The 19,453-nt window shown below is 43.6% G+C and overlaps 1 protein-coding gene across 1 annotated transcript in view; it reads right to left on the bottom strand.

The window, feature by feature from the left end:
- Window positions 1-15,543, bottom strand: part of ALDH7A1 (aldehyde dehydrogenase 7 family member A1) — a 39,012-nt gene extending 23,469 nt beyond the window's left edge. Inside the window, exons 1-7 of the mRNA XM_060636242.3 lie at window positions 15,312-15,543; window positions 13,802-13,855; window positions 12,562-12,627; window positions 7,073-7,153; window positions 6,392-6,515; window positions 2,063-2,195; window positions 911-955 (exon numbers count right to left, since the gene is read on the bottom strand). Of these exons, the coding sequence (XP_060492225.1) occupies window positions 911-955; window positions 2,063-2,195; window positions 6,392-6,515; window positions 7,073-7,153; window positions 12,562-12,627; window positions 13,802-13,855; window positions 15,312-15,503 (695 nt within the window). The 5' untranslated portion in view covers window positions 15,504-15,543. The remainder of the gene's footprint in view (window positions 1-910; window positions 956-2,062; window positions 2,196-6,391; window positions 6,516-7,072; window positions 7,154-12,561; window positions 12,628-13,801; window positions 13,856-15,311) is intronic.
- Between the last annotated feature and the right edge of the window lie 3,910 nt (window positions 15,544-19,453).

The raw sequence follows: 19,453 nt of genomic DNA, 5'->3' as shown, positions 1-19,453 counted from the left end.
CAATTCTTAAATCAGAGAAAGAAGACCATGCAGCCAAAGGAACAGCAAGAACGGTCACCACTCTACACGGGAAGACATCCTGTTCTATACAGACTCTAAACGCCACAAGGATAAACCAGTAATACTGATTTTATGACCTAATCAGAGTTGTCAAGTTCTCTAAAATGATTAAAAAAATTCTTGTCACCAAAAGATGAAATACATTTTAGATAGTGTCAGAAGAGTCAATAGAACAGTATAATAACCATTTCTTTGTTTTGCCAACCACCTATTAAACAAAAGCCAGGAAACCATCACCTGGGTAAAAATCAAAACCATGAACATGTTTAGAAGTTACTAAATACAGTCCGTAAATTGTAAGGATAGCTCCTTTCCACTGGATTTGGTGTTATTTCCCAAAAGACATAACAGTTTTGAAGATCCCAATTTCAATACTTTTATCAATATCTGCTTGTTTCCAAAGAGTTCAATTACACGGCTCTACAAGAGCTCCATATACCGTAAAATGATGTAAAAGTTATTACAGGGGCAGCTGGATGCCTCAGTCAGTCAAGAAGCCGACTTCAGCTCAGTTCATGAACTGCCCATTGTGAGTTCAGGCCCTGTATTGGGCTCTGTGCTGTTAGCATGGAGTCTTCTTAGGATCCTTGGTCTCCCTGTCTCTCTGCCCCTCCCTTGCTAGATCCCCCCTCTCCCCCCCTCGTACCCCTCCTCCCCACCGCCGCCTCTCTCTCTCCTTCTCAAACATTAAAAAAAAAAAAAACCTGATTACAAGCCAAGGAGAAAAAAAGGTTACCCAAGTTCCATGCTTAATAAATATGACCCTTCCACACTGGATTAAAAGCCAGTGCCTACCGATCACCTTTTCCGATTATTCGATACTCAGGAAAAGAAAGCCACACATACTTACTTTGTGACAGCTACACTAATGAGGGAAGTTGTTGGAGCTCCTTTCCTTGAGAGGATCAAAAAAAAAAAAAAAAAAAAGCAACTTAATTTGGTGGAAATCATAAATACCTTTTATTGTCAAGCAGAAACAAGTCTTTCTGAGAAGTTCTGTCCAATTAAACCACAGAGCCTAATAAGTGATATCAACATTTGTCCTTGAGCTTTGTGTCTTTGGGAGCTCAGGTACTATAAAACTTTGAAAACCATAAAAACGGCACCAAGCAATTTTGAACCTGCTTGCTGCACTGATCACGGGAACTGTTACATTAACCTCTGTCAATGACGGAAATGGAAATCTATCAACGTGAACTTTACAAGTTCCTTAGAAGGCTCAAGGGGCTGGAAAAAAACCACATGACTAGTCCTTATGGATTAAAACACTAAAAGGCATGGGTGCCTTTGGCAACATGGTGCCAAATCATCAATCTCCCACTGATGCCTGGCCTTTGTAGAGAGTCTGTGAAAGCATTCAACCGAACACATTAACGTTAGTAAGTTAATTACCAGTGGAACAGATGCCAAATGGGCAAAGACAACTGTCCTGGCTTTCCTAATCTAACTTCTCCCATTCAACACAGAAGTTAAAAACAAGCAACTGTTTTGTCATCTACAAAATACAGACATTCTCCCAACTAACATCTACTATCCCATATTTTCCAGAGAGGTAAAAGTTAATGTATCAATGGGCACAATGGTCAAGGGCTGCAGAATCACTTGGGAGTTCAGTATGAAATTTTTACTGAATGGGAAAAAAGTCAAGTTTCACAAAGAGGATTGGGACTCTCCCCAAGTTCTTTTTTCTCCAGCTTTCTAACTGGGTTTTCTATTTGCAGAATGTGGTATAAAGAATATATCCAGTCTTGGGTGCCTGAGTGGCTCAGTTGGTTAAGCGTCCAACTTCGGCTCAGGTCATGACATCACAGTTCGTGCGTTCAAGCCCCGCGCTGGGCTCTGTGCTGACAGCTCAGAGTCTGGAGCCTGCTCTGGATTCTGTCTCCCTCTCTGTCTGCCCCTCCCCCCCCCCCCATGCTGTCTTTCTCTCTCAAAAATAAATAAATGTTTAAAAAAAAAAAGAAAGGAAAGAAAAAGAACGAAGAAAGTAAGCAGGTCTTACCAAAGGCAGACATTCCCACAGATCATGGCAATGGCATTGTTCCAGCCATACACTGCCACAGGGAAGTTGAACGCAGTGATGATGCCAACCAGGCCTACAGGATTCCACTGTTCAATGAGGGCATGGCCAGGTCCTGAGGACAGGGAAGGAGTGGACCGTGCTTAAGCATACTGATTTAATGCACGTGATGGTAATAATAACAAAGCCTGAAACCATTCATTTTCAGAACTAAGGTGCACGAGACCAAGAGGGGATTCCAGGTATCTCGCAGTGGTTCACTTTACACAGCTAATCGGCATACCATAAAAGCTGCTATTACCTCACTACCTTATAAACTATAAGGATACCATTATGCCTCTGAAGCTCACAGGAACTCCGTGTGGATCGGGGCAGCATCAGCACCATCCAGGAGACGAGGAAAGCTCAAAGAGGTGATGAGAGGTGCCCTGGGTGAGGTGAATGCAAAGGGCAGAACACAGGAGTTGTGACTCCTATTCTTTATATTGCCTGTAAAGCCCTTGGCCAGCCTCTCCATATGAAGACAACGACACTCACAAGGAACAAGAACAGTTCTAAGAATTACATACGCGTTAAATGAATGACCAGCACAAGGCTTCACATTCATACAGAAAAATGGGAACTACAAAGACACCATGTGTTCGCTATATACAAATTTTACATGTAACATCACCCAACGCCCCACAAAGGGCCTATTTTTTTTTAATGTTTACTTATTTATTTAAAGTTTACTTATTTATTTTTGAGAGAAAGCGTGAGCAGGGGAGGGACAGAGAGGGAAGAAGAGAGAGGAAGACAGAGGGAGAGAGGGAGGGATGGAGACAGAGAATCCCAAGCAGGCTCCACACTGTCAGCACAGAGCCCAAGGCTAGGCAGGGCTCAAACTCCCACAAAACATGAGATCATGACCCAAACCAAAAGCAAGAGTTGAACCAACTGAGCCACCTAGGCGCCTCAAAGGGCCTATTTTAATCAAAGGCAGATGGAGCAGTGAACTGGAGCAAAGAGGTGGACAGTTCACAAATGGAGTTAAAACCACACACCGACTGGAAGGTGATGCTCCCAGCCGTCCATCTTTCTGGCCACACTCACCCTGTGGGAACAGGGTGCCCAGGAGCTGCTGCCCTCCCTTTCCTCGACACACCTCAATCCTCCTCCCCTCCCTGAGATGATGTGCTGACACACTCTTCCTGGCAGGGCCTGCCTCCTCCTCTCCTGCCCTCCCCTCTTTGTCCTTCCCCCCACAGAGGCCAGTGCAGCCCTGATCACCTCCCTCCCCTGCTTACAACTCTGTGGTATCTGGATCACTACCGTAACTGCCCTCAGGACAAAGTCCGAATTCTTCAACAGGACAAGTGCCTTCCCGGGGCTCCCTCTCCACCCTGCCTCCCCGCTCAGATGGTGCCTGCAAGCTGTGTGCAACCAAGGCAGTTGCCCAAATAAGCCACATTCTCCCAGCTTTTTTTTTTTTTTTTTTAATTTTTCTTTATTTTTGAGACAGAGAGAGACAGAGCATGAGCAGGGGAAGGGCAGAGAGAGGGGGAGACACAGAATCCGAAGCAGGCTCCAGGCTCTAAGCTGTCAGCACAGAGCCTGACGAGGGGCTCGAACCCACGAACCGTGAGATCATGACCTGAGCTAAAGTCAGACGCTCGACCAACTGAGCCACCCAGGCGCCCCTCTCCCAGCTTATTTCATGTGGGCTTTGGCCCAGCGTTAAGACCATCCTGCCCCACCCCTCTCACCCCTGAGGCCTTGCCTTGGATTACTGTCTCCCAGGGGCCTTTCCTTACCCCCGCAAGGCTGGCTCAGGGCCTCACCCTCCCTTGCACCCCACCACAGGACTTACCATGCTGTTACACTCCTCCCATTACTTGTCCATTACTTGCCTCCCACTCTAAAACATGAAGAATCTTCAACCTTATAAATTCCTTTAGGGCAAGGACAACGCCTTATTGATCAAGTATCACCTATCAGTTCACCTGGCACCTGCTAGACACTCAGTAAGCATCTACTACATCAATGAAGTCAAAGTTACCTGCAAAGCCTCTGTAGAGGTGAATAAATCTACTCTCCTCAAAAATGTGTAAAATAACTGAAAAAGGTTTTAATTGGTGAGGCAGACATCTCAGCAGGTATAAATCAAAGAAGTTCCTGTTTGCAGATGTATATTTCTCCAAACTGGAAATTTACTAACTTTTCAAACTAGAAAAGCCTATTAAAAATCATCAATAAGGGGCACCTGGGTGGCTCAGTCAGCTAAGCATCCAATTCTTGGCTTTGTCTCAGGTCATGATCTCGCAGTTCCTAAGGTTGAGCCCCATGTCGGGCTCTGCACTGTAAGCACAGAACATGCTTGGGATTCTCTGTCTCCTGCTCTCTCTGCCCCTCTCCTGCTCGTGCTTGCTCGCTCTCGCTCTCTCCCTCTCAAAGTAAACAAACAAACATAAAAAGAAAAAGAAACAGGGGTGCCTGGGTGGCTTAGCTGGTTAAGTGTCTAACTCTTGATTTCAGCTCAGGTCATGATCTCACACTTCATGAGTTTGAGCCCTGTGCTTGGGATTCTCTCTCTCCCTCTCTCTCTGCCCCTCTCCCACTCCCCACATCTCTCTATCAAAACTTATAAATAAATATTTAAAAGAAACAAAGGAAAGACAGGGAGGGAGGAAGGACGACAATAGCAGCCATCAGTAATTCTGCTACACACAGACAACCACTAGGACTGCTTTGGCCAACTTCATTCCCAGGTACTTTCTACACAGACGGGCAGTCACCTGTTTCGCTCCATCAACAATGCAAACTTTCCAAATTACATAAACCCTTATCCTCACTGTTGAAACCTCCTCAGAGTACAAGGTCAGTCATTGCAACATAGTCATTTTCAGCAAAAAAATGAAAAAATACCCCACGTATCCATTATTTGGGAACTGGTTAAAATAATTAGTGTCCTGACAACCAACAGACTAATAAAAAAAGATGAAGGAAGTCCCCTCCTGGAATGATAAGCAACAATCTCTGAGACACCTTAAGTAAAAAGTAAGTATAGAATAGAACATATAGCTTGGTCATGTTTGTGTGCCAAAAGACACATATTTGCCCACCCAAAAACAAAAGCTCTAAAAAGATATACAAGAAACCAGAAACATTCACTACTTCCATGGGGATATTTGGGAGCATCCAGGAGGGTAAGAAAATAACTTTTCATCCTTTACCATTTCATTCTTTTTCAATTTTGTGATATAAATTTATCACCTAAGGAAAAAAAAAAAAAAACCTAGAACAATTTAAAAGTAAACACAACTTTCCCATGAAAGTGTGCAGTTGTGGGAAACAATCTTCCCAAGTATGACTTTTAATATATTCTAATAGACTGGGGCACCAGGGTGGCTCAATTAAGCATCTGACTTTTTTTTTTTTTTAAAGGAGAATGGTTATATTTATTTTTTTTTATTTTTATTTTAATGTTTTTATTTATTTTTGAGACAGAGACAGAGCATGAGCAGGGGAGAGGCAGGGAGAGAGAGGGAGACACAGAATCCGAAGCAGGCTCCAGACTCTGAGCTGTCAGCACAGAGCCTGACGTGGGGCTCGAACTCACGGACCGCGAGATCGTGACCTGAGCCGAAGTCGGACGCTTAACCGACTGAGCCACCCAGGCGCCCCAAAAATATTTTTTAAATATTTATTCATTTGTAAGAGACAAGAGAGACTGAACACGAGTCGGGGAAGGGCAAAGAGAGGAGACACAGAACCCAAGGTAGGTCCCAGGCTATGAGCTGTTAGCACAGAGCCCAACACAGGGCTCAAACTCACAGACCACAAGATCATGACCAGAGCTGAAGTTGGACACCCAACCAACTGAGCCAACCAGCTGCCCTAGATCATTTCAAATGTTTCCTATTGACACTACAAGGAACATCTTTACATATACATATTTGTCACATTTCAGGGAATTTACTCAAATTAGATTCTTGAAACTGGTATTAAATATTTCAGGCCGTTTGCATATATTTTTGAATTGTTTTCCTGATGGACTAGTGATTCATGTTACCAAAAGTCCCCATAAAAGAACAGCTGTCTCACCCATGGACTTGCCAAAACAGTCTAATCTTTAAAAATAGAAAATTTTAAGAAGGATCTTCATCTGATGTTCTCACCTATTGTAATTTACATTTGTTCATGCAGAGATTAAAGACATTTTCATATTTTTATGTGATACATGCAATTCCTCTTTTGCAAACTGTTCACAGCCAGCACGTTTTGGAGCTCTAAGAGTCAAAAACTCTTAGTTTAACTGACTTCATTGCTTACTTTCAGAAGGCAAGATGGGTCCCCCAATCATCCGTGATAAGCCAACAGCATAATCACAAATATCCACGTACTCTTGAACTTCTCCTACACCTTCCACTAAGATTTTCCCCATCTCCAAAGACACCTAAAACACAAAAAGCCAAGAAGCATTTTTCCAACACAATTCACAGTTTAGTTACTAAATTTATGGGGCGAGGAGGTCGGGCAGGAAAGCAAACCATGTTTTGGGTCTCTTTTGTGAAGGTAATGATCTTAAAAAAGTCTGTTATTATCTTAACAATTTAAAAAACCAAAAATAGGGTGCCTGGGTGGCCGTCAGTTAAGCGTCCGACTTCGGCACAAGTCATGACCTCACAGTTCGTGGGTTTGAGTCCCACGTCAGGCTCTGTGCTAACAGCTCAGAGCCTGGAGCCTGCTTCGGATCCTGTGTCTCCCTCTCTCTCTACCCCTCCCCAATTCATGTGCTGTCTCCCTCTCTCTCTTTCAAAAAAAAAAACATTAAAAAAAAAAAAAAACCCAAGAACTGTCTTTATTTTTCTTTGTTCCTCTTGTCCATCTTTCCCCTAAAAAGATTTTAAATGTATGAATTGTTTTCCTTAAGCATCACAATCTTAAACACAGATGCACATTAGTCTTATGCCCCACTCAAAGGACTGTGTATTTACTACAAAAATACTTTACCAAACTTCCTAGTACTTGGATCTTCTCCCGCAAGGCATCCCCAATCTGTCTCACTACTTCTCCTCTCTTCGGAGCAGGAACCTAAGGAGAGAATGGAATCTTAGTGTCTGATTCAAAGTGTGAACTCACATCTGTAACACAGTATTAGACCAATGTGCTGTGAGAGAACTAACTACAAACCCATCAGATGACTTCCTAATCACATCAAGAACGTTGTTATCACACATCCCGTAAACGGATACCAAGAGACCCAGAAAACATCCAGATGACTGGCTCCTGGAGAGCAAGGGACTGTGCCATATGCACAGAGAAATTCAGAGACTGAACACACCTCTGGAATGACTCTAGAAAAGGCTTAAAATACCTTAAACACCCCTAAACCTTTATGATACCCAGAAACGTTTTCTTATGGGTCAAACTGCACTACACCACAGAGCCTGCTTGGCATTCTCTCATTTCCTCCCCAAAACACATGCTCTCTCTCTCTCTTGCTGTCAAAATAAATAAAGTTAAAAAAAAACTTTTTAAAACCCGTTCAGGAAAAGAAAGATCCTGAATTCACACACACCTGGGTAAATACACACATAAATTAAAGGTTTCTGGTCAAAAGTTTCACTGGCATTTAAAATAGTGCATGCACACAGTCAATCCTAATATAAATTGTGCACTTTATTAAATTATGATTTATCCAAATTGGCTCTCCAACTGTAACAAATGTATGGGGTTAACACAAGATGACGTTAAGAGGGAAACATGAAAAGTGTGATAAAGTACACGAACTCCCTACTTTCTGCTTATCTTTTTGTTGATGGTGGGTCAGAATAAGCCACTCCAGACTATGCCACTTTGGCATGAGGATTATTTTGAGCAGAAGGCAAAGGCCAAACAGACTCAGGAAAAGCTTTCAACCCCTTTGTAAAGAACTTACAAAGGGGACCTATGCCAAGAAGTCTGTTATTATTTTTTATTATTTTTTATCTTTATTATTAACATGTATTATATTATTATCTTACTACTCTTATTATCAAAGTAAACTTTTGGGGCGCCTGGGTGGCTCAGTCAGTTGAGTGTCCGACTTCAGCTCAGGTCATGATCTCACAGTCTGTGGGTTCGAGCCCCGTGTCGGGCTCTGTGCTGACCGCTCAGAGCCTGGAGCCTGCTTCGGATTCTGTGTCTCCCTCTCTCTCTGCCCCTCCCCTGCTCGTGCTCTCTCTGTCTCGAAAATAAATAAAAACATGTTAAAAATTTAAATAAAGTAAACTTTTATTATTTATTTTATTTAGTTTTTTATAGTTTTTTTTTAATGTTTTTTATTTATTTTTGAGAGAGAGATAGAGACAGAACACAAGCAGGGGAGAGGCAGAGAGAGGGGAGCCAGAGAATCTGAAGCAGGCTCCAAGCTCCAAGCTGTGAGCGCAGTGCCCGATGCGGGGCTCGAACTCACAAACCGCGAGATGGTGACGTGAGCTGAAGTCAGACGCTTAACCCACTGAGCCACCCAGGCACCCCAATTTTATTTTATTTTTTAAGTAGGCTTCACACCCAGCACAGAGCCCAATGCCAAGCTTGTACTCCAGATCCTGAGATCGTGACCTGGGGTGAGATCAAGAGTTGGATGCTTAACCAAATGAGCCATCTAGGTGCCTCACCAAAGATAACTTTTACAGGGGCGCCTGGGTGGCTCAGTTGGTTGAGCATCTGACTTCAGCTCAGGTCAGGATCTCACAGTTTGTGAGTTCGAGCCCCACCTCGGGCTCTTTGCTGATGGCTCAGAGACCAGAGCCTCTTCAGATTCTGTGTCTCCCTCTCTTTCTGCCCCTCCCCCGCTCATGCTCTGTCTCACAAAAATAAATAAATGTAAAAAAATAAAAATTTTTAAAAAATTAAAAAAAGAGAGAACTTTTATAAAGAGAGACCTAGTGTATGGAAGGGAAAACATTTCTGTACTGAACATCTGCTCCTTTCACCTTCCTGTGAATTGCCTTCTTCCTCCATGAGGGCCCAGAGCTCTGGGTGTATATAAGCCTAGATGCCTGGCTAGTCTTGGGTCTCGATCTTGCTCACCATCATCATCCTTACCCGCCCCACATAAGAAATTAAATTTGTTTCTCTCCTGTTAGTGGTTTTTTCTTTTTTTTAAGTTTATTTATTTTAAGAGAGAGAGAGAGAGAGACACAGAGAGTAAGCACATGCCAGGGAACGGGCAGAAAGAGAGAGGCCAGATCTCAGGAACCGAAGCATGAGATCATGACCTGAGCCGAAATCAAGGGTTGGTCATTTAACCTACTGAGACCCAGGGCCTCCTATTAATCTGTTTTATGTCCGGTATTAGACCAGCCACAATACACAAAAGTGAAAACAAAAAATTTCTCCTCCTCTATGATGTGGGAAACAAACGCAGAAGGAAATGGCAGATAAAATTAAATATCCTTATAATCCGCAGCCCATTGATGAATACATGAGGCCAGGAGAGTAAAAAGCTTCTCCAGGAACTTCCTAGGGTCTTAATGCTAATGCTTTGCTAGAGGGAAAACCGCCTTAGCTCAACAATAGCTAGGCCTCCAGTATCCTGACAGTCTTCTTTAGCATATGAAAATCTCACTGGAAACTTCCACTGGACTTTACCACCCCCACCCCCCCACTCCATAGTATATAACCAGTCTTTCCTCATGGTCCTGGGGCAGCTCTTTCTGCCCACAGGTCCTGTCCCTGTGCTTTAGTAAAATCACCTTTTTGCACCAAAGATGTCTTTAAGAATTTTCTTGGCCGTCGGGTCTGGACCCCGTGAACCCCATTATGACCTCAAAAAACCTCATCACTCTATACTACTATAAACTAAAACTGCTCTAAAAAATAAACTGTAATTAAATTTTTGTAAATAGCTTATGTACAGAGAAACAATGACTTTAAAAAATTATGCAGTAACTTTAAGCTTGTATTCAGTACGATGACAGGTCACAAACTTTTACACATGCCATGTACATAGGAAGTAGGTATAATAATCACAACTATGAAATACATAAAAGACTGGAAGGAGGGTCGCTTGGGGGGCTCAGCCAATTAAGCGTCTGACTTCAGCTCAGGTATTGATCTCAGGGTTTCTGAGTCAGGCTCTGAGCTGACAGTGTAGAACCTGCTTGGTTCTTGCTCTCTCCTCTCTCTCTGCCCCTCTCCCACCCGTGCTTTCTCTTGCTCTCAAATAAACTTAAAACAAGCCAAAAAAATATATATATATATATATCGGGATGCCTGGGTGGCTTAGTCAGTTGAGTGTCTGACTTTGGCTCAGGTCATGATCTTGCGGTCTGTGAGTTTGAGCCCCGAGTCGGGCTCTGTGCTGACAGCTCAGAGCCTGGAGCCTGCTTCGGATCCCGTGTCTCCTTCTCTCTCTACTTCTCCCCTGCTCATACTTTGCCTCTCTCTCTCTCCCTGAAAAATAAAAAATAAAAAATAAAAAAAGCCTGGAAGGAAATGCACCAAAACATAACTCTAACAAACATTCTGTATCAAACTAGAAGAGGTAAGGGGATTAAATTTAATTATCTCATTTAGTGCATTATCCATTTTTTTAGTAAGGAATAGATATTACCTTTATGATCAAAAAGAAAAAAAATTTAATGTATTTATTTGGAAAGATAGTGAATAGTGAAGGGGGGAGGGGCGGGGGATGGGAAGAGACATAATCTCAAGCAGGGTCTGGAAGATGTCAGCATGGAGTGGACACTGGGCTCGAACCCACAAACCATAAGATCATGACCTGAGCCGAAATCAAGAGTCCAATGCTCAACCAAATGAGCCACCCAGGAGCCCTCAAAATAATTATTTTTAAAACAATAAATTGGTACTGCTTTGGACACTCTTCTCTTAGGTACGGTGAACTTTAGTTACCACTGTATTTACTTTTGGAAGTGGTATTTCACTGCTCAAGGATATTGTGATAGCACATAATGGAACCCTGAGCCAATTTATAGTCCCATTTAAAGTCAAGATGTTTCTCCCGCTTTGCACAGAGGGGGTCCCCTGGCTGACAGCTAAGGAGCATCTAATTCAGGGCTCTCTGGGAGAGCCTGCCCCTCCCCAAGTCACCCTAGCAATCTCTGATTCAGAGAAAACACGGGCTCAGCAGCCTGCAACTTGGCAGCACTGGGATCTGTAACTCAGGTACAGAGGTTGGCAAAGGCCACGTTCTCCAGTAAGCAATTCCAATTAGTAACTCATTTAAACCTCACCAAAACTGCAGGAATGGAGGAGGAATTCTGGGTCTCCTCTATTAACAAGACAAAACAGAGGGGGGAGAGCTGGGTTAAACCATCCCCATATTCCTCCAGCCTCAGGCCTATAACCTTTGGTGGTAGATCAAAAGGGATATTCAGGGGGCGCCTGGGTGGCTCAGTCGGTTAAGCGGCCGACTTCGGCTCAGGTCATGATCTCGCCGTCCGTGAGTTCGAGCCCCGCATCGGGCTCTGTGCTGACATCTCAGAGCCTGGAGCCTGTTTCAGATTCTGTGTCTCCCTCTCTCTGACCCTCCCCCGTTCATGCTCTGTCTCTCTCTGTCTCAAAAAATAAATAAACGTTAAAAAAAATTAAAAAAAAAAAAAAAAGGGATATTCAGGGTGGGAGAAGAGAGGGAGGACTGGGAAATCCAGGCCACCCCAGTTCTTCCCTCTCTTCTCCTCCAGAGCCTGGCCCTCACCTAGTGACAGCTCCCTGTGACCCAGCCCAGGCCAGTCACAGCCCCTAGAGCCACTCATATTACCCCTGGTGGAGACAGTGATGGAGGAGGCACAACTTGCTTCCAGGCCTAATCAGATGGTGGAGGAACTCAAGCCCCTGTCCTCTGAACCAGGAATATCTGAGACACTCCTTCCCACACTCCCACATCCCCACCTTGCATAAAGCTGGCAGGGGGAGTGGGAAGAAACAGCGATAAAAAGGGTGTTTCTAGCATACATATTCTTTTCTTTTTGTTCAATTAGAAATTTAAGAAATTTCTTTTTTTTTTTTTTTTTAACGTTTATTTATTTTTGAGACAGAGCATGAACGGGGGAGGGGCAGAGAGAGAGGGAGACACAGAATCGGAAACAGGCTCCAGGCTCCGAGCCATCTGCCCAGAGCCTGACGCGGGGCTCGAACTCACGGATCGCGAGATCGTGACCTGAGCCGAAGTCGGCCGCTTAACCGACTGAGCCACCCAGGCGCCCCTAGAAATTTAAGAAATTTCAAAAAAATAAAAGAAATTTAAGAAACTTCATTTGGAAAAGAGTATTCAGAGCTGAAGTTTACACTACATCACTACAGACTTTTAATCCATTTTAAATCACCCATTTACTGAAAGCCAAATATGGAAAAGGCACAATCCCAGGTCTACAGCAGAGGAGATTATCACAACCCCCAAGGAACTCCCATTTTAGGGAGACGACTCCTCATCCGATTTCTCTATATCTCCCTGCAGTTACAACAGATCATGATGCTGTGACCTTCATACTCACCTCTGCCCAGATTCTCCACGCTTCCCTTGCTTTCTTCACAGTTTCTTCATAGTCAGCCACGCTGGCCTAAATTAACAATTAGGGGGGAGACCAACGGAAAAAGAAAAGGAAGCAATGATCCCCTTGTGAGAAGCTACAAGATTTTTGCAAAAGGACTGGAATCTCTCTGGGTGACCCTCAGATTCGTAGATTCCAATGATTTTCACAGTCTATGTATCCAAACACTCATGAGAACCCAGTAAGACAACTTCAAATTTAGCTGTGCTTTTTACAACATTGCTCTTTTTATATATATAAAATGCATTTGGTTTATTTCCTTCCATCAGCAGCATTTGAAAGGTTTTTTTTTTTTTTTTACATTTCTTTTTTATTTTATTTTTAATTTACATCCAAATTAGTTAGCATATAGTGCAACAATGATTTCAGGAGTAGATTCCTTAATGTCCCTTACCCATTTAGCCCATCCCCCCCACACCCTCTTCAGTAACCCTCTGTTTGTTCTCTATAGTTATGAGTCTCTTATGTTTTGTCCCCCTCTACAACACTGCTTCTTGAAACAAGGTCCATTAGCCTCATCTGGGGACAACACCTGACATGTTATCAGAAATTCAGACACATGGGCTCCATCCCAGACTCCACAGGTCAGAACCTTCTTTCAAAGAGGAGAGGATTCTGAAAAATGGCCTTAAAGGGACACACCCTCACGACTTTTCCCTTCCACCTTTTCTAAGGCACCCGACCCAAAGAGTGGGCAGTCTCTCCCAGACACTCTTAAAAGTGAAATGAAAAAGAAACACATTATTCTCGGACTTTGAAATTTCATGTTGCTTTTTTTTTTTTTTAACATTAATTTATTTTTTTTTTTGTTCTTTGTTTTTTGTTTTTTATTTATTTTTGAGACAGAGAGAGACAGAGCATGAGCAGGGGAGGGGTAGAAAGAGAGGGAGACACAGAATCTGAAGCAGGCTCCAGGCTCTAAGCTGCTAGCACAGAGCCCGATGCGGGGCTCAAACTCACAGATCATGAGATCATGACCTGAGCTGAAGTCGGACGCTTAACCGACTGAGCCACCCAGGCGCCCCTAACATTAATTTATTTTTGAGACACAGAGACAGAGACAGAGCACAAGCAGGGTAGGGGCAGAAAGAGAATGAGACACAGAATCCGAAGCGGACTCCAGGCTCTGAACTGTCAGCACAGAGCCCAACTCAGGGCTCAAACTCAAACAAAAAAAACTTACCTGTCGGACTCTTGCTATTGGTTCATTGTTAGCAGGACAATAAGTCGTGATAACCTTAAAACAAAAACAAGATGACTTAGAAAATGCAATTCTTTCCAAACTGGCAGAAAAGATCAAATGGGGAAAAAAAGAGGAGAAAGGGGGAAAAAAGATACCACACCCAAACTGGGAATTTTTACACCAACTTCTATTACAAATAGGCCACCTATAGAGCTTTCATTCTTGACCTAAACATTCAGAAGCACTTTTTGCAAAACCCACCCTTGCCTTCTGAATGTTAGGTTTAAAAGCAATAGCCTGACTTAATTACTTCGCCACTTTTTCTATTAATAACAGACAAAACTGACGAGTTTTACTTACTCTTCTCTCTTACTTTGCCCTGGTCAGAAGGTGAAATAGTCAACAATGGACAACTATGGGAAAGGGCTATGACCACCCAAACTGCAGAGATTAGAAAGAAAAAAATCAAGACGTAGCTAAAAGATCTTCAGGAGAGATTAATGTATCGAGGAGCCTAATGATTCGATGCCACAGGAAAAACAGGTTCAAACTACCAACCGAAGAGGACTGGGGATTAGGGAAATAATTTAAAACACCTGCATTTCCTACAGTCACAGATAACCAAAAAGATGTTTCCTGTAACAAAGCAAGTTCATTATATCACACATAACAAACTTTGTGGCATGTTATGTAACTTTTTTTATGTTTAGTTTTTGTTTTGTTAAGATTTATTCGTTTTTCAGAGACAGGGACAAAGCGTGAGTGGAGGAGGGGCAGAGACAGAGGGCGACACAGAATCCGAAGCAGGCTCCAGGCTCTGAGCTGTCAGCACAGAGCCAGAGGCGAACTCGAACTCACTAACACCAGATCATGGTCTCAGCCCAAGTCTGACGCTTAACCGAGCCAACCAGGCACCCCTATGTAGCATTATCTTATTAAACCTTTCTTTTGCATGCGGCTTTCAAAACATCTGATTGATAATAACCCTACCTTTCCACTGTATTCTAGAAAACATTTCATTGAGCTTTAACTGGGTGCCAGTCATGCTGCCTGGCCAGGAAAACAGAACAGGATTCCAGCAAGTCTGAGCTTGCAAACTCCAACAAAAGATTGCAGAAAAGACAGTGGAAAACTAAAGCAGCACATTACCTGGGGCGCGTGTCACATCAGAGGAACCAAACACAAAATTGAGGGAGTTTCCCACCGCTAAAGCGTGTGGCATTTCTCACTACCCATTGCAGAACTCTGCCGCTAAGGCTGTAAGCATGCATGCAAAGTTCAGGCCCTAGCAGCTCCCAAATGACACTGCTTCGCCACAGCATACAAAGACCGAGAAATCTAGGGGCATTTTTTAAGGCACGCTACACAAGGGCACTTCTACTGTGTGGTTTCAAAACCTCCCACCCAGTACAACGGTCCACAGCTGCAGCGGGGGGTCGGGCGGGGGCAGTGCCCGCGCGGCCTCCCGGAGCGCACTGAGGCCGCACAGATTCCCGGGACGCCCGCATACCTCTCCCCGGCCTCCCCAACTTCCATTATACACGCCCTCGTTTTCCTCGCGGAGCCCCAGCTCCTTCAGCCAAGCGTACTGGGCCTGATTGATGAGCAAAGTGGACATGAAGGCGGCAGGCCTGTTCCAAGCGTCCGAGAGCTTGCTTCCCCTCAAGAGGTGCGCACACAGCTGGCGGGGCACGCGCCACATAATGAGACCCGGACTCTCAGCGCGCCTGCGGCCGGGGGAGCGGCTGAAATAGCGCCCCGCCCCCCGCCCGGGGAAGCCTATTGGGCAGAACGGGCCCCGCCCCTGGAGCTCGCCCCTGCTGCGCCGCCCGGTAGGCCTGGGTCTTCCGGGGACGCGCGGAGCTCGCGCCCGCCTAGAACCGAGCGCGTGCCACAGGGAGGAAGCGAGAAGGCAGGCTAGTGCCATCTGGTGAAGGACGCCGGGAACGCGACTTCAGCTAGAAATGCCCTTTTTTTTTTTTTACATTCATTTGTTTTTGAGAGACTGAGTGAGACAGAGCACAAGCGAGAGAGGGGCAGAGAGAGGAGACACAGAATCCGAAGCAGGTTCCAGGCTCCGAGCAGAGCAAGCGTTCAGCACAGAGCCCCACGCGGGGCTCGAACCCACGAAGCGCGAGATCACGACCTGAGCCGAAGTGGGTCACCCAACCGACTCAGGCGCCCCCCCCCCCCCCCCCCCCCGGTACCATTTCTTTTTTTTCTTTTTCTGTTGTTGTTGTTGTTGTTGTTTTGAAATGCACATTCTGATTCGCTGGCCCTGGGCTGGGGTCTGAAAGCCGCCGCGGTTTCTAATCAGCTCCCAAATGATGGTGGCTCTGTTGTCCCGGGAGTAGCCAGAGGAGGTTTTTGATGGAGGGAGGCAGAGGGTTGTTTTCACTGCTTTGTTAAATTACAAATTAGAGTTTTCTAATTAATGAAAAGTGTTAAATGATGACACTTCTTTCTAAATACGCTGCCAGTGTATATTCTTGCTTTTGAAGAACGAAGACAATTTTGATCAAGTCTCTTCATTCTCCCATTTCTTCGATTTTCCTGCAATAGCCTTTCCACTCACTCTCCACCTCCCCCGCGCTTACCATCTCCCATCTTACTCCACAGTGACTGGGTCTACATTGTGTAGGGAAAATACTAACTTCTCCAAGAGTTAAAAATAGGCATGCACTGTTGAATCAATTGAGTTAATAGTTCCCTCAGTGATTCCCAACCTACCTTTTCAAAATATTACTTCTAACTGGAGGTGGACTTCCACATTGCAGCCAGACATACTAAGTCCCTTTGTTTCTATACAAGCCTGTTTTCTTCCCACCGTGCTTTTGCCCTTACTACTCTCCCCACCTGTAAAACTCTTCCTTCCATTTCTGCACTCAAGATTGACCTTTATCTGTTCCAACCTGTGGCTCAAATAATTTCAAAAATCACTCTGCATGTATCAAACAACTACCAGAAACTACAATGTAAGTGCTGCATATACACAAATGATGTTTCTGTTTGTAAATGTTACACTTGTACCTATTCAGGCAGGGATCATCTCTAACTGACCCTTGCAGGGCTCCACAATTCCCAGCATTGAACAGGCTCATGTGCACTTATATGAATGAATGAACAAATGAATCCGTGAATACAGGTAGGAGTAGTAGGCATGGATACTTTGTCCAGCACTGGTAATCTATCAACAGCCCAGCTACTATCTTCATCTACCCCTAGGACTGAAGCACTAATTTCCTTCATTCTAACTCTCATTTTTTTTTCTCATTTTAACCGAGAATTTAATTCTCCTCACTTTCTGGCTGAGATAGTAAGATTCCTTATACATGTATCCCAACACCCCAGTCTTCCTTTTCTTCTCCTCTATTTAATTCACAAGACATTCACAGATGTACTAAATTTTAAATTTTTTTTAAATGTTCATTTATTATTGAGAGATAGAGAGAGACACAGCATGAGCAGGCAAGGGGCAGAGAGAGGAGGAGACAGAATCTGAAGCAGGCTCCAGACTCCGAGCTGTCAACACAGAGCCTGACGCGAGACTTGAACTCACAAACTGGGAGATCATGACCTGAGTTGAAGTCGGACGCTTAACTGCCTGAGCCACCCAGGCTCCCCCAGATGTACTAAATTTTAGGAGCAATACGTAATGTTCTCAAGGAATGTCAGATTCTTTCTGTCCACTATGTCAAGTAGAGAAGTTCCTAACTGTCTCTGTAAACCAGTTCTAGGAAAAGAGACACCAGTAACTGCCTACATTGAAAACAGAGATTGCATCTCTCTTTTACCTCCATTTTTCAAAACTGACTTAGCCCTGCCCAATAGGAGGTCAGGAAAAATTACAAGCAATGAATTTTGATGGGGCAGAACAGGAAGAGACAATTAAATGAATCATAAGAGTACATTTCATAGATGAAAGAGAATGAAATGAATCACATATGCAAGCATATATAAAAACTGCAAAGCCCTACAGAAATGTAAATGTACAGACTGAACTCAGGACACCTTGAAAGCATTCTGTAGTAGAAGTGGCCGTCTGCAAATGGCCAATCCTGCTTTCCAAATATCTTTTTGAAAGGCATTGTAGGATGGTGATTAAAACAAGGACTCTGGAGTCACATTAACAGTGCTTATGATGTCCGCAGTGAATGCTAGAAGTCTTCGTTCCTCAAGGAGAGCTAGCCAGGAGGCAGAGGGATGTGACCTGAATATGAATGCTTGCCCCAAGGCAGCGATAAATTAGAGAAATCACCACCACTTGGGATACAATTTCAGTTTTGCAAACTCAAAACCTGATTTGTCAGAGCATTGGTGAGTGATACCGTTGCTCTGGGCAAACTCATTAATCAAGCTCACAAAGAAATGATGCTCCAACTAGAAAGCTGGCATATTATTTTTTGGGAAAATTATCTTCAGAAAGGACCAACAATTCACATCCTATGATCACTGCATTCTCTCTCAGGATACAAAACCTATTTTTTAACAAGCCCAGAATCAGAAGCGTTATTGATTAGCAATATGACGCCAGCATTTAATGGCATCAGGCTAAGATAGTTTCCCCAGTGTCCAAATTAAATGATAGATTCGGTGCAGTCCCAATCACAATACCACATTTGGCTAGCAGATCTAAAGTTTAAATGGAAAGGATTGAACAATCCTAGGGAAAACGAACAAATTTACATTACCTAATTCTAACAATTATTATACAGTTGTACAATTATTATAAACCTAAGTAGTCAAGACAGTGTCACGTTGGTATAAAGATAGACATCAAGGTTAATGGAACAGAATAGAGAACCCAGAAATAGACTCTCATATATATAGTCAATTTTCAATAAAGGTGTCAAGGAAATTCAATGGGGAAAGGATAGTCTTTTCAACAAAAGGTGCTATATTAGATATTCACACGCCCCCCCCCCAAAAAAATGAACCTTGACTTTCACTTCATATCATATACCGTACTTAACCCCAAATGGGCCAGGGACCTAAAAGTAAGAATGAGAACTGTAAAACTTCTAGAGGAAAACAATGGAGAAAATCTTTAGAAAGGGACCTATTCTATGCATTTTATGATATTTAGCTGCAGCTCATACTACATAGGAAAATGTTAATTCTAGCATGACATTTGACTCCTACCTCACACCATACACAAGCAATTCCAGGGGGATTGTAATTTTAGGTAGGAAAGATAAAGCCATAAAGTTGTCTAAGAGTTAGGAGACCTGGAGTGAAGACTCAGCTCTTATATAGCATGGCTGCAATCTCTTTTCATTGTCAAAATAAGGAATTGGACCAGGTGATTTCCAAATTCCTTTATAGGTTTAAAAAAATTTTTTTAATGTTTATTTATTTTTGAGAGAGACAGAGACAGAATGTGAATGGGTTAGGGGCAGAGAGAGAGGGAGACACAGAATCCAAAGCAGGCTCCAGGCTCTGAGCCGTCCACACAGAGCCCGATGTGGACCTCGAGCTCATAGAGCTGTGAGATCATGACCTGAGCCGAAGTCAAACGCTCAACTGACTGAGCCACCCAGGCGCCCTGCTTTATAGGTTTTAAATTCACATTTCACAAATTTACATTCATTCCATTCCATACAGTCTAGAAATTTATTCCAAGGAAATAATAAAACAAGTTTATAAAAGTAT

The sequence above is a fragment of the Panthera onca genome, chromosome A1, assembly GCF_046562875.1.
Source record: "Panthera onca isolate mPanOnc1 chromosome A1, mPanOnc1 haplotype 2, whole genome shotgun sequence".
Classification (NCBI taxonomy): Eukaryota; Metazoa; Chordata; class Mammalia; order Carnivora; family Felidae; genus Panthera; species Panthera onca.
This window is presented reverse-complemented; position numbering and strand designations above follow the sequence as displayed.